Raw genomic sequence first — 13,870 nt, 5'->3', positions numbered from 1 at the left:
ATAGTTCTAGTTTCTCAGTTTGATGTTGCTTATGTCTTAGTTGTCTTGTTGTCATTCTGTAGGTGGTAGGAGATAGGATCTCACTGCCAAGACGCTAGCACAGACTGTGCTGTAGCTGTATGTGGTGCTTTACAGAGAGAACGAAAAGATGGGCCTGTGCCCAAGGATTGCCTGATGATGGTATGGCAGGAGGTCCCTGGAAAAGCTCTGCCTGTGTTATCTCAAGTCCTGCTCCATGCTTCTGGTCTCAGTGGGAATATCTCACGCTGAAACAGCTATCTGCCTTCTTGGGGTCGTGGCTAGCTTCAGCCTGAAGGTACCAGGGAAAACTGGGAGACACAATCTTCTTTTTACCGTCCTCCCTGTGGCTTTCCCAACGAAGTGTGAAGCTTTGTTTGATAAGAAGCAAACTTCTGTTCATCAGGTGCGACTTATTTTCTGCTACACCTTGCATTTTGTTGTTTTTTCTTTCTTTTGGGGTGTATGGTCTGCAATGGATTTACAGCCTATTCATTTCAGCCTAGTATGTGGGATGTTTGGAGGAGCTCAAATGTTGGGCTTTTTCTAACACTGCAGAAGCAGAAAAGATATTTTTGGTAGGTGACTACCTAACCTGACATACCAAATACAGACCTGTCCAGGGGCTTTTTTTAGAGCTTGCTTAGCATCTGTCTGGGAATTAGATAATCGTTACAAACTTTTCCTATTCATAACTCGGAACTGAGGCATCCTAAATCATTAGAGCCACGATTTGCAGAAAATCCCTGATGATGGACTGACTAAAACTCCACACCCCAGTGGTAACGAGTACTAACACAGTAATGTAGACAGCTAGTATGCAGATACGCATTTGTCAGATACGTGCTGTGTATTCCAATACCTCTCCACGCAGTCTTTCACTGAAGAGCTTTCTGTGAGAAGAAGAGTGAATTCTGACTACTTTTACTTTATCTTTTGCAGGAAAAACCAGCCAAATGGGCAGGAACCCCTCAAGAGGCAGGGATCAACCACAAGCAAAACACCTGTCCTGACAGCTCAGGCCATCAAACACATATGGGTTCGGACAGCGTTGATTGAGAAAGTGCTCGACAAGATTGTGCAGTATATTGTTGATAACTGCAGGTAAGGAAAGAATCAGAAGCATAGGGATTTGTTGGTCTGATGTGTTTAGGTATCCGCAACAAGGGATTTAATCAGAAGTCTTCTTTAAACTTCTTTGATACAAGCTTCTGGTAGGAAGAAAACCAGATGCATGGACATTTAGAAGAAATTGTACTTTTGTTTTGGATCATTGACATGTTTCAGACCTACAAAAAATGTTAAAAGCCATGCAGCCTTCCAGTAATTAGCTAAACTAACTTGCTGTTTGTTAAGGACTTCTTTTAATTATTTTCTAAAGTTGGCAATATTGAACAGTGCTACCATAAAGAGTAATGCATTCAGAAGCATGTGAAGCCCTGATTCTTTCCACTCACTTGGGCACCTTAGGTTTCAGTAGATATCAGGTGCCCAAATTCTAATGGGACCTAGACCTCAGCGACTTAGTGGAATAGAAATGTCTTCTAATAGGTCAGGAGCGCTTCATTCACTTACATTAGTTAAAAATAATCCTTTGGAATTTCAGAATGTCAGGGAAGAAAATGCCCTTTGTAGATGATAGAAGAGGAAATGAGTTTACAACAGGAGGATTTAATGACATAAACCCTTGAGGCTATGAAAAAAGGTTTTTTAATCATGTTTCCTGTTTAGAAAATTCGAGTTTTGTGTAAAGTGAATCTTCCCTTGCAAAACAAGAGAAGAGCATTAATATTTCGTGGATGTAAATCCACAGGGATTCTTAAGGGGAAAAGACAAGTCCTCTCTGTTCTGTGACATATTCTCTTGTCACTTCCTACTGTCGAGCATTATCTTTGGTTTCCCAAGAGGTGGTTCTTAATTCTACCTTTTGTGCCTTCCTACCCTCCCATAACCAAAAAAGAAAAATTAAGGGGCACACTGGGAACAGTTTCCCATAAGAAGAGAAAGGTAGGAACCCTGAAGGTTTATATGGTCCCAGAAAAGTACGTCTGTACCCATTGCCATTGCACTTTTTTTGCAGTGGTGCTCTTGTAATTCTGCACTGGGGGGACACAGTCTTGCCTGTCCAAAGCCCATGGGTCTGAAGAAGGAAGAGAGCTAGGGCAGAGGAACTTATTCTTACGGTATTTTCCAAGTTTGCATTACTGTTTTCCTTGTCATCAGCTTTATTTTCATGATCTATCTTCCCATTAGAAAGAGAATGGAAGAAAGGTCTGTGTGCTGTTCAAAGAAAACTGTTGCTCTGGGATATCTAATGCCAGTTTGTTTTAAGAGCTGTGTGCACAAGAGACAGTACGAGGGTTGACTGTGTCCCAGAGACATAGATAATGAAAGCATTTCCACAAAATTCACCTGGAGACGTGACAAGAGAGTTGTATTGTAGATGTTTATCTTACTGCCTTCTCCATCCATTCAAATGAGTTAGGATCAGGTCCTTAACTGCAGGTGTGTGGTTTTGAGAACCTGACTTAGTGGGTAAAATGAACCTCTTCATGAAGATTGTGCTCATGCATTCTTATGACATTCCTGCTCGAATGCTCCATGTTTTAAGTCCTTTAGCTCTTCTGTTCTCGAGAAGGTGGTTTAGAACTTGAGCTCCATCTAGTGGAAGAGACAGCAGAAGATAACGACAGTTCAAGACATTTGGGTGTTTTGATTTTTCGGCTATGTGGTTTTATAAGTCAGCTCTGCCTGCTGTGATGGGAAGACTTTGGGGTCATTGCAAGAGCTACTATTTGTAGTAGTTCATTGTTCTTGACAGCATTTCAAGATTATTCCTCACAGATGGAAGAGATGCTTAAGAATGTATGGGTCTCTTGGTCTCTGTGGAAAACTGACAAAATTGCTTGCAGAGAGTTATTGTTTGTCTCCGTATTGCATTAGTGCCCAAAGCCCCAAATCAAATATACTGGGTAAACACATTTAGCAAAAGGTAAGCTCCTGCCTCTCAAGAGCTCAGTTCAAAAACAGAGGCGGCAGAATGAGCATACTGAGAGGAAGTGACTTGCCTGAGATTACGCAGCTGATCAGTGGCAGAATATGGATCCAAAGTAGGGTTGGTGGTCATCTTGGTAAGAAGTCCGGAGTGTAGGTTTATTGAACTGGTTGTTGTAGGCTCCTTTTATGCTCCATGGAGACCTAGTCAATGTTATTGATATAGCTTAGGAAATTACTTAATTCTAAAGCATACATTTAAAATAAGCCAAATAAATTTCTCCACAGCTTTTTTAAGATATATTTTAATGATCTTTTAAAAATAGTTCAGGACACACCATGTTGTAAAAGCCTTCTTTACCTGCAAACCCAACACAACACTTCTTCTTTACGAGATCAATAGGTGAGCCAGTCAAGCTCCATTAGAGCTTTTAGAGGAGATGCATGCATCGGTGATTTCTAGGTAATCCTAGCAACTGCTTTTTGTCTGCCTGTCAAGTTCAGGAAAAAATATGGGTTTTGGATCCCTTTGGTCCTGTCTCTGGCTGTTTAGGTTTTCTTACTGGCCCATTGTGTGGGAGAGTATTTGATAATCACAGTAAAATTCTATTGCTGGAATTTTTGTGATAGAACTGTAACTAAAACCAAGCTTTGAAAATGTGTTCTGCTTCAGTACATGCACAGCACTCCAGATGTACAGCCTAGACCCCATTTCAGCCTTGGTAAAACTCTTAGAACTCTAAACTCTTAAATCTTCCCTTTTACATAGGTAATTTAATTGTCTGAATTTCCTCTTGAAATGAGCGTTTGGCCCCAGTTTTTATTAAATAGGAAGTCTGACCTGGAACGTGACTTCAGCAGTCACGCTTCGCCCTGCACACAGAGTCACTTCCACTGGACTGCTGGGGGGTCCCACAGCAAATGCTGAAGGAATGGTCAGGTTACTGGCAGCACGTCTAGCTTCTCTGCCCTTATCTCTTTTGCTTCTTTTGGCATACTTTCTTGTAAGCAGTAACATTATTTTTAAAGTTAATGGACTCATGCTACTAGGAGGCATAAGAGCTTTTAAAAATAACAGGCATTGCTTTTAACTGGACTCTGATCTTTTATTCCTAGTAAATATTATGAAAAAGAAGCTTTACTGGCAGATCCTGTTTGTGGCCCAATACTAGCTTCTCTCCTAGGTAAGTTCCTGCAAAGTTACTTCTCATACTAAAGAAAATAAATTGTTTCTTAAAACATTTTGTATTATGGTAGTGTTACAAAAGGTGATTTTTCTCCCTAGCATGTAGTTGAACTATTTATAATAGAGCAACATAGAAGATGTTGTTTTGTTGCTTACAAGACCAGTAGAGACTAGTCATCTGTTTTTATTGGTTGGATCAGGAAGAGAACGGGAATGTCTTTTTACTGAATGCTGCTAGCAGATTGCAGCTACTAATGCTGCTATGGCAGGGTATTGTGTCCTGCAGGAATATTTTTATACAGCCCTAGGTAATAGGATCTGATATGTTGTTATCTATATTGTCTGTTAATATTCACTTGGCTTGAGAAGGATATCTCACTTTCAGTACTTGGCCAGCAGGAGAAGACTAAATATGTTTCTGAACAGACTCAGAAGGTTTCTCTCTTGGGCTGTTTTCTTAGTTGGACCATGTGCGCTGGAGTACACCAAGCTAAAAACAGCTGATCACTATTGGACAGACCCTTCAGCAGATGAGCTTGTTCAACGGCACCGAATTCATGGAGTACATGGCCGCCAAGACTCTCCTTCAAAGCGCCCAGCCCTGGGAGTAGGTATTTACTGCGTAGCTATTTCTGAGTTAAGGCAGAGGCTGACAATAGAAACAGCCCCAGAAAGGACAGATCTGAATCTATAACAACTTTTCTTTTGTCTTCTGTCATGGAGCCTTTATCACAGATTAGAAGGCCATTTGGGCCCAAATGTCCTCTTTTTCTGTATGTAGAAAAGTTTGAGATCCAGGACTAAATTCTGTGACTTTTGATACTTGTAATCAGACCAGGTAGTTCATGAGAAATTATGAGCTGCCTTGGCCAGGGGTAAGAGGCCAGGTTGTTTCTCTGCAAGGTCTCCTGGCTCCAGAAGAAGTTCCACTCTAGAGGTGGGCCAAATGAAACTGTTCCCGTTTTATTGGCCTGCTGTTACAGTCATCAGTTGTTCCTGTCCTACCTGATCTGCCTTGACCGTGTTTGTGTGTGTGCTAGATCCGGAAACGGCATTCAAGTGGGAGCACGTCAGAAGATCGCTTTGCTGCTTCGGCAAGAGAGTATGTGGAGTCTTTGCACCAGAATTCCCGAACACATCTCTTGTATGGGAAAAACAATGTCTTAGTCCAGCCGGTGAGTACATTGAGTCTTGGGCCAACGCACACAGCTGCTGCTTGGCTGTGACTTGAGAAGTCAGGAATATAGGTAAGACTATGACCTAAGCTTGTCAAGTACTTGCTTAATGTCTTGTCCTCGGGACAGTGCTGCCTTCCCACTTGACTCTCTTATGCTGAGGTAGATTAAGATGTGACGAATGCTTTTACTGCCTGACCAATGTGAATTGTCAAGTGGGCCTATAGGTAGGAGCAGACATAGTGGACTGTATTTCATAAACCCAGTGGCTGTACTGTGTTTTTTCCCCTCTTTCTAATAGCAATATTAAATACCAGTACTTTTGGCGTTAAGGTTTCCCTCAGCAGTTCCTAAGTAACGCACTGTTCTGGAACTTGCGGGGCATAGGAAGACGGGAACGTGACAATTATGGCTGTGCACTTGGGTCACCTGAATTGTCTGTTGCTTTTGTCAACAGAAAGACGACTTGGAGGCAATTCCTGGGTATCTCTCCCTTCATCAGTCAGCAGATAGTTTGACGTTAAAATGGACTCCAAATCAGCTGATGAATGGAACACTTGGAGATTCAGAGCTGGAGAAAAGGTAGTCAGTGCATTCAGGAAAAGATCAGAAGCGTCCGTGGTGTTTATTTCTTGTACACTTGGCAATATGACCTAAGTGTAACAAGGCTGATTTAACTGAAGGGCTTCTGAATAGTCCGTAAGTTGAGGTGTCAGGCAGCTTGGGTTCTGTTCCTGTTTTGCCACAGATTAAGCAGCTTTCCAGAGGTCCTGTAATGCACTTGTATACAAGGCCTTTTTGAAAGGAAAACAAAAGCCTGCTTTTCCAGGTGTTAGTGAGAAAAGGCTCAAGACTACCTTTCATTATTACAGTTCTAGTACTTCCCTTCAGAGGGTCACAAATTACTTGGCTAATTTCAGCCTCAGGAGGGAGACCTGCAATGTCATTGTCTTTCGTTAGATCGGTTATTCATCTAACTTGGCATTCTGCTTCAGTAGAAATACAGGTAAAGTCTTGAACCAGGCAGGTCTCCTCAGGGAATGCCTCCTTGAACCCCAGAACAGTACTCTCGAATGCTTAATCCACTCCATTCTCTTTTAAAACTTTGTGTATGTTTTTAAATAGAACATTAATGAAGACCTTTGCCCTTGCTTTTATTGCTAAGCTCTGTCGAGGTTGTTCTCAGAAGGGTTCAGAGCCATTTCCAGTGTTTAATCTGTACGCTTGGGCCCCAATGGATTTACATGCTGCTGCCCGTAAATCACATGTGCAAGACAGAACTGAACCTGGCTGTCCTAAACCAGCTACAAGACCATCGTGAAGTCTGTGCCCCAGGCAATTTAATCTTAGAGCATTGTTGTAACCCGGTTTGGAGTGCGGGTGGGGAAGGGGAGGTGAAGAGGGAAAGGGAGATTATGAAAAGACTGGTGCCAGATGTATCCACTGTGGAGAACTAGTTCCTTTGCCTTTTGCTTGACTAATAATTTTCCTTAATTGACTAAATTTAATAAGTAGTTATTAGCTTAGCAGAGTCTTTTTATTGGGTGCTTGGAACCGCAAGCACTCCTGAATATGCAGAAAAAAAAAGTTTCCTGCACTTTTTCCTTCTCTATTAGCATTTACTGGGACTACGCATTAATAGTGCCACTCAGCCAGATCGTCTGCATTCACTGCCATCAGCAACGTAAGCATAAACCTTCTTCTCATGGGGGCACTCCCGCAGCCCCTTTCCGCCAGGTGAACGTGAGTGTCATTAAGACTTCTAGCTAGTAATGGACATATGGGGATGAGTGATCCAATCTAGAACTGTAGCTGGCAGAGGATGATGATTGCGAGGTTAGTTCAAGTCTGTTTGCCTCACTTTGATCAGCTTCCCCAGGACACTTTGTGCCTGCCCGGTGTTTCACCGAGTGGTCAGATGCATCACCACTCTGCTTCGTGGCAGTTCCTCAGGAAAAGCGGAATTAAATGACAGACGTGAAACGTGACACTTTCTGTTGTTCTTCGCTGAGAAGGCTGTTTCAGTGCAGGTGCCAGGCATATACACGACACGATTTTTGTTGTTTGCACAAGATGACAGACACTTGACGGTCCTGCCACAGCACCTACCTAGCAGACTGGAACTTGCACAGCCATGCTGCAGAGCACGTCCTGCTCTTAGAGGTCCCCTTTACCCAGGCGGCTCCAGGTGGCTCATTCAGTCAGTTTTGGAAAAGGGAATAAGAACCTAATTCACTTACATTCTTTTGAAAATTGTACAAGATGCAGATTATTATGCTTACAGGATTATCCAGAGCCCGGGGTGGTTTTCCTTATTTGGGCTAAATTTCTAGTGACAGTGAAGATAGATGAGAAAAATTTACAACAGGGAATGTGACTTGCTAATTCTCACAAGAATAAAGCTGACAGCATCTGGTTATATCCATTAGGTTGGTTTTCATTCTAAATTGTATGTCCTTTGTATATCACACAAATACATACACCTATATCATACACCAGAGACTTAGTTTAGTTATTCTTTTATTATTTATAATATCAGTGTTCAGAATCACTTTAAATGTTTCTGCATGAGACCTGTCACAATTTGCTTTTATCTTGAGCTTCTTTAGGACTAAAGGACTGAGATCATCCCTAGGTTGCACTGTAACTTAGAGGTTTATTTATCTACTTAGAGATAAAGGCAACAAATAGAGGTTCCGATGTAACAGTGTGGACTTCCCTTGTCCTCCTTTGCAGCAGAAAGTAGATGGACATTAGTCTTGGTGAGTCAGGATGGAACCCAGAGACCTCCGCTGCACTTCCCCCAAGGAGGTCACCTCCTTGCATTTCTCTCCTGTCTGGAAAATGGTCTTCTGCCTCGTGGCCAGCTGGAACCACCACTTTGGTCCCAACAGGGCAAGGTACTGCTTTTTCTGATGAGCTGCTTGTGGTAGGGTTGATGTTTATGTCTTTGTTCAACCAGCACCCTGCTCCACAGTGTCTGCGTATTACTATAAAGCAGCTGGAAATCAAAGTGGGAGGCAAAGTAACTCTATTTAGTCCAATTTGATTGTTATACAGATAGTCTATAAAAATTGTTCATACCTTCATTGCCACATTGAGCGGTGAACTGGAATCTGCTATCGTATCAAAATATGAACCCAAACGATAGGGACTGAGACTTAAATGGACTAGGACATGATTGCTGTCAGAGGCTTGGGTTGTTGAAGAAGCTGGTGCGCAAGTCCCATTGATTACAAGAAAAAGCTGTGTTTTAAGTACACAAAAATGTTGTGTTAAGTACCCCTAAACCACCTGCTATGTGTGATTCTACTGTTTTCTCCCTCACCTCCTCCCAACATTGAAAGTTTCATTTTAAGATTTAAGATGCCAAAGGTCTGAAGTACTTAGTTTGCTGTGGTCTGTTAGTCATTCGTAGCTGAATGTATGGAATCATTATTTTCTGTAGGGTAAGGTATTTCCAAAGCTTCGAAAACGGAACAGCAACAAATCAGTGGACCTAGAGGAAATGCCAGCTGAAGACACTTCTACAGACTATGTGTTCAGAATTATCTGTCCAGGACACAAACATGATAACAGTAAGTGCCTTTGTTCTGCTTTGTTAGACAAACAAAAAAAACCAAAAAACACCACACACAAAAACCAAAAACCACAAAAAACAAAACAAACCCAGCACTAAGAAAACCTTGAAGTAGTATCCTGGGAAGGAACTGAAGGTAACAGACAAGCCAGCTTTGGGGAGGGATCCATTACAGAATTTCATTATGTGATAATTGTGATCAACAGGTACAGCATACTGTAGGTTTCCTTGATGCAGTGTAACTTGCTATCTTAGTGGAAATGGAGTTGAGGTGCAGAATCTTATTTATATTTACTCTGTGTTTTGCAGAGGAAGTTTTCAAAATACTCCCCTGGGCTTGCAAACTGAGACTAAAAGCAAAAAGATTGCTTTATTAGCCAAGAGCAGTTTTGCTCCCGAAGTGAGGATATTTTTATTGGCCATACTGCTTGCTCATAATGTTGTTATTAGAAAAAAACCATAAACTCAACTCTTAAAGTACCCCAAGAACTCCCTGGGCTACGTTTTCCTGGCTTGGAAGCAAGAACTTAACAATGGATAAATAAGGGCCCTTCCAAGGAAACTAAATTAATTCCCAAGCACCAAACCACCTCATGTCATCAGTGCACACAAATTCCTTACATGCAAGAAGGCACTCGAGCTAGTTCTCAAACAGCATGTTCAGTTTTATTCCCCTTGGCAAAGCAGCAAGAATTTCCCAGGAAGACCAGACCCTAAAGTTTACAGAGAATTTGGATTTACTGCTCACAGTGGGACTTACTGCCCCTGAAAAAGCAGAAAACTCAGCTGAACCCTCCTTACCCCAGGGGACTGAACCACAACGGTGACCGTGCTTTATTAGGGCTTCTGGATTTGCACAGGTAAGTTCACGCACACACCAGCAAAAGCATGTTCTGCCTTTGCCTGAATCAAGGGGACGGCAGATTCTGTGGGCACATTCAGCACAGACCTGCCTGGTGAGTGCACGACAGAGCGAGCTGGCCTCAGCCTTCCTTAGGAGGAGGCCTGTGCCTTGCATGTGCCAGACAGAGCTGGGGAGCGGAATGTTTGCTGTCCAGATGCATCTGGCACAGGTTTCACAATGGAAAAGAGGCCGCAGCACTGATAAGGGCGTGGTGAAGGAGAGAAGCTATTTGGAACTTTGAATTCTCATGGAGTTTTGCTAAAAAGCATATTCACTTGCTGCAGGCTGGCACTGGGACCTTTCTCCATTGCCGTGATGTGACACACGTGGTCTGGGAACACAGCCTGTGCGCAATCACAAGCGGGCCTGTGTTTGGTGGAGCATGCTTTTTTCTGTAAGAAACTCGTTTTTCATGCCCATTTATAGGAGCTTGTGCCTTCAAGAAGAGGGCAGGATTCAAGTCCTTTGTCTTTGCTGAACATGTCCTTTTGAGCTTTCCCGCAGAATCGAGTTCTCTCTTCTTATGCTCCTCTTTCACTATTTTCTTTGAGCAGTAACTATTAACTACCACCACTTAGCTGCCAGCCGCTCTGCCTCTGTTGACGATGATGAGGAGGAGGAAGATAAGCTACACGCAATGCTATCAATGATCTGCTCTCGGAACCTCACAGCTCCTAATAGGATGAAAGGTTTTTATTCTCCCCCCGTGTCCCAGAGCTCTATTTCAGCTCGTTCCACTGATGCATACAACAGTGTTGGCATTATTAAAGGCAGAAACATTTCACGCCATGAGATGTGGAGGTGAAGTTCGCTGTGCAGAGGCTGGGAATATGCTCACAACCTATGCCAAGTGGAAACAACAGCATCTTCCCTCTCCTTTGAGCATGTGTGCTGCTGAACAGACAAACCTGCTCTCCTTCCAGAGGCTTCCTGCCCCATCTTCATAAAAGCCGGATACTAGAACATGTTCTCGCAAGAGGAGGGAGTGTAACAGGTCGTTGTATTCTCCCTCCTTGAGTTAGTCATGTACAGCCTAACAGACTGGGGACGGCAGCCTTGAGTAGGAAGGATCAGAGGTGAACCATTCCAGCAATAGTAGTGACGTGCTGGGCAAAGTCAGAAGTGGAGCGTGCCTGTGTAGACAGAATAGGGCAGAAGTGTCGTGAGCGACAGTCTGAGCCCAGGGATGGTTTGAGTATGCACGCTCCCACACTTTGGATACCTCTGTGAGGTAGCAGAAGTGTCCAGAAAAAACTGTATGGAGATGCGGTGCCTTTCTGTAATCAGGTGCTTTCATTCCACTTCTTGCATTCATAGGCTTAGGTGGGTTTTAGATCATCACCTGCAAGACTCTCCACCTTCCAAAAATTTGTCATCTAATTATTTTCCTAAAGCAATTCATAACATAAGTATTAATTTGGTATTTCAGAGGTGTATGTATTACAAGCATTCAGGATCTAGTAGTTTAATTCTGGAGACTGCGAAGTCCTTGCTTCCTCAAAGGAGGAAGCTGGATGGTGTACAAAATAATCCATTCCCCAGGCCAAACCCCCCTGCACTGCTTGGATTCTGGGGCTTGCAGTCGTTCAGAAGACAGGCAGGTGTTGTCGAGGCCTCTCTGCTAGTTCATGTGAAATCTCTGCCCCTGCCACGCTTACCACTTCCTGCACAGCTTCAATACCGCCAGCCTTTTGGCCTTGATCTGAGTGCATGTGCCAAATCTGGCACGCTCCTGTTATAATCAAAACAACAGCCTCCGCCTCTTCCTAATAACTGGAGTGTATCAGCAAGACCAGAATCTTCTCTGTTATCAGGCTGTAAAGTAGCTGTCAAAAGTTTGACATCTGCAGAGGGAGTAGGAAGGAGAGCAACTGCTTGCTAGTTTGGCTCTTCTCTATGTATTTCATTCGTCGTGTTAGCATGGACGTGCTTTTTCTGGTATTTCTGTTTCCTAAGAAAAACACAATGTATCTTGACTCCAGATAAGGCACTCATGCCTTTAAACAGCGGAGCAATGAGTTTGGTTCCAAATGGGTGTTAGCCCTGGTCCGGTGGGGCTGACTGTAGGAGACAGTAATTGCCCTGCGTCTCTGTATAGTGCTTAAGTTCTGTTTAGATAGGATACGAACACGTGTTCATGGAGATCCTCCTCCTTTCTTGTAGGTTGTCCACACACTTATCCCAAGGTAGTAGAAACTGATAAAGCCCAGCCCAAGTTAATAAAGAGTTCTTAGAAGGTGTGGATGGAAAGAAACTCCAAAATAGAGCGTTCCCCTTGATAAAAGATACTGTTTCAGGAAGTTTCTGCGTGTCTTAACGGATCATGGCTGGATATGGGTGGTAACGGACAGCAAGAAGGTCTAACGCTGCCACATACACGTTAAGAGGCTAATGCTGTCATCGCAAGCATAAGAAACACAATTTAGTCTTTAGTCAGGTGATGGAAGTTTTAAGCTATCCCACTAGAACGGCTGCCAGATACCTGCTTTTGCTTACTGAATCTTGACGGTAATGGTAGAGTTAGGAATGTCTGCTGTGCGAGTAGTGATTCTCACCGAACTAGACTGGATGGGCTGTTGTCTCTCCAGCAGCATCCCTTTTAAATAATGACAACACTGTTGAGGCAGGTTTGCTAGCCATTTGCTTTTACATTTTGCAACATGCTCGACTTTTGCATGTAGCTGAAGTTACAGATAACACCACTACAATTAATTAAAAGATGCTGTTCACTCTAATTCTTCACTAATTCAGGCACCTTTCATCTGAATCCTTAGGTTCTGTGGGGTTCTTTCTTTGTTTCTCTAAAAAATAAAAAATGGAAAAACCCACTTTTCTTGTCTGTAGAGGGGAGGCAAAAAATAATGATCTAAAAATGTTTGTTCAGTGGCTTTTATTTGAACCCAATAAGAAGCTGCAATAAATACTGTGTCATTCAGCTCCTTCCTGAAGAATTAAGGTGAAGAGCATTTTTGCATCGCACTTTGTTTTGTGAAACGAAACACACATGACTGCTTCCGCATGAGCCTGTGCTTTTTCTGTTAACAAATGTTTTTACTCCACTCCTTCCTCACCTATGCCCACTTTCTAATAGGCACTACTAAAATGCTTTACGCTACCTAGATTTAAAATGCATGAGATGGTTTGGAATTGCCCCTACCACCACCCAACAAATGTGTTTTAAAAGCACGGCCCAGGGGACTGGATTTTGCTTACAAATGTTAATTTAGTGACATACAGTATTATGGCATTTGCCTTAATTTTAATCATGGGTGAGCTGAAAGGCCAGTTATTTATTATAAAACAAAAAACCCACAAGCTCAAATGCCAGCCGGAAAAGTTGACGAGCCAAAGCCAAGCTATCTGAAGGCAACTGGTGATTTTTGGGGGGTTGCCTTCCTGAAACTGGTTAAAAAGGCAAATAGATTTGGTGGAGCAGGGATAACTTGAGAAGCTGCACTGTACTGTTGGATCACATTTTCCTACAGAGTATCCCACTTTTATAAACATAGTCTTGACATTAGTAGGACTTCAGCTATCCTTCTGTGCTGAGTATTTTAGGATCTGGTTCTGAGGGGGGGAAGAAGCATCTTCTGAAAGTAACTGAATCAATTTTTTGTAATTTCTTTTATGCTCAAACTTGCACTCTGGCTGGACTAGCAGTTACGTGGCAGATTCCAGGAACTGCAAAATGAAATTCTGAGACCTGAATTAAATAGAAGGTCAGGTCAGATGGTCCCTTCTAGCCACAAATAACATTACCATAGCATTACACAAGAACCAGTTTTAGTTGGTACTGCAGCACCCTCTTCTCTCTTCTCTTGAAACACGAACTGGGATGTGCACAGGCAAGAAAGGGGGAAACGGTGAAGGGATTTGGCTTCACGGGAAATGACCATGCCCAGCGTGCAGCTCTGTGCCGAGAGCAGTATTTCTGTGGTCATTAGGAGGGTGCTCTCTCCCCTTTTTGGTATCAAGGTTCAGAGCCTGCCGAGAAGTAAAGCATGAAGCCGTCA

At 42.9% G+C, this 13,870-nt stretch overlaps 1 protein-coding gene across 1 annotated transcript in view; it reads left to right on the top strand.

Moving 5' to 3' along the window:
* SGSM2 (small G protein signaling modulator 2) overlaps positions 1–13,870 on the top strand; it is a gene marked incomplete at its 5' end in the record, with an annotated part of 52,707 nt that overhangs the window by 24,359 nt on the left and 14,478 nt on the right. Inside the window, 9 exons of the mRNA XM_010289769.1 lie at positions 961–1,122; positions 4,129–4,196; positions 4,660–4,805; positions 5,239–5,373; positions 5,831–5,955; positions 6,990–7,057; positions 8,110–8,273; positions 8,822–8,951; positions 10,412–10,546. Of these exons, the coding sequence (XP_010288071.1) occupies positions 961–1,122; positions 4,129–4,196; positions 4,660–4,805; positions 5,239–5,373; positions 5,831–5,955; positions 6,990–7,057; positions 8,110–8,273; positions 8,822–8,951; positions 10,412–10,546 (1,133 nt within the window). The remainder of the gene's footprint in view (positions 1–960; positions 1,123–4,128; positions 4,197–4,659; positions 4,806–5,238; positions 5,374–5,830; positions 5,956–6,989; positions 7,058–8,109; positions 8,274–8,821; positions 8,952–10,411; positions 10,547–13,870) is intronic.

The sequence above is a fragment of the Phaethon lepturus genome, unplaced genomic scaffold (genome assembly GCF_000687285.1).
Source record: "Phaethon lepturus isolate BGI_N335 unplaced genomic scaffold, ASM68728v1 scaffold49616, whole genome shotgun sequence".
NCBI lineage: Eukaryota > Metazoa > Chordata > Aves > Phaethontiformes > Phaethontidae > Phaethon > Phaethon lepturus.
This window is presented reverse-complemented; position numbering and strand designations above follow the sequence as displayed.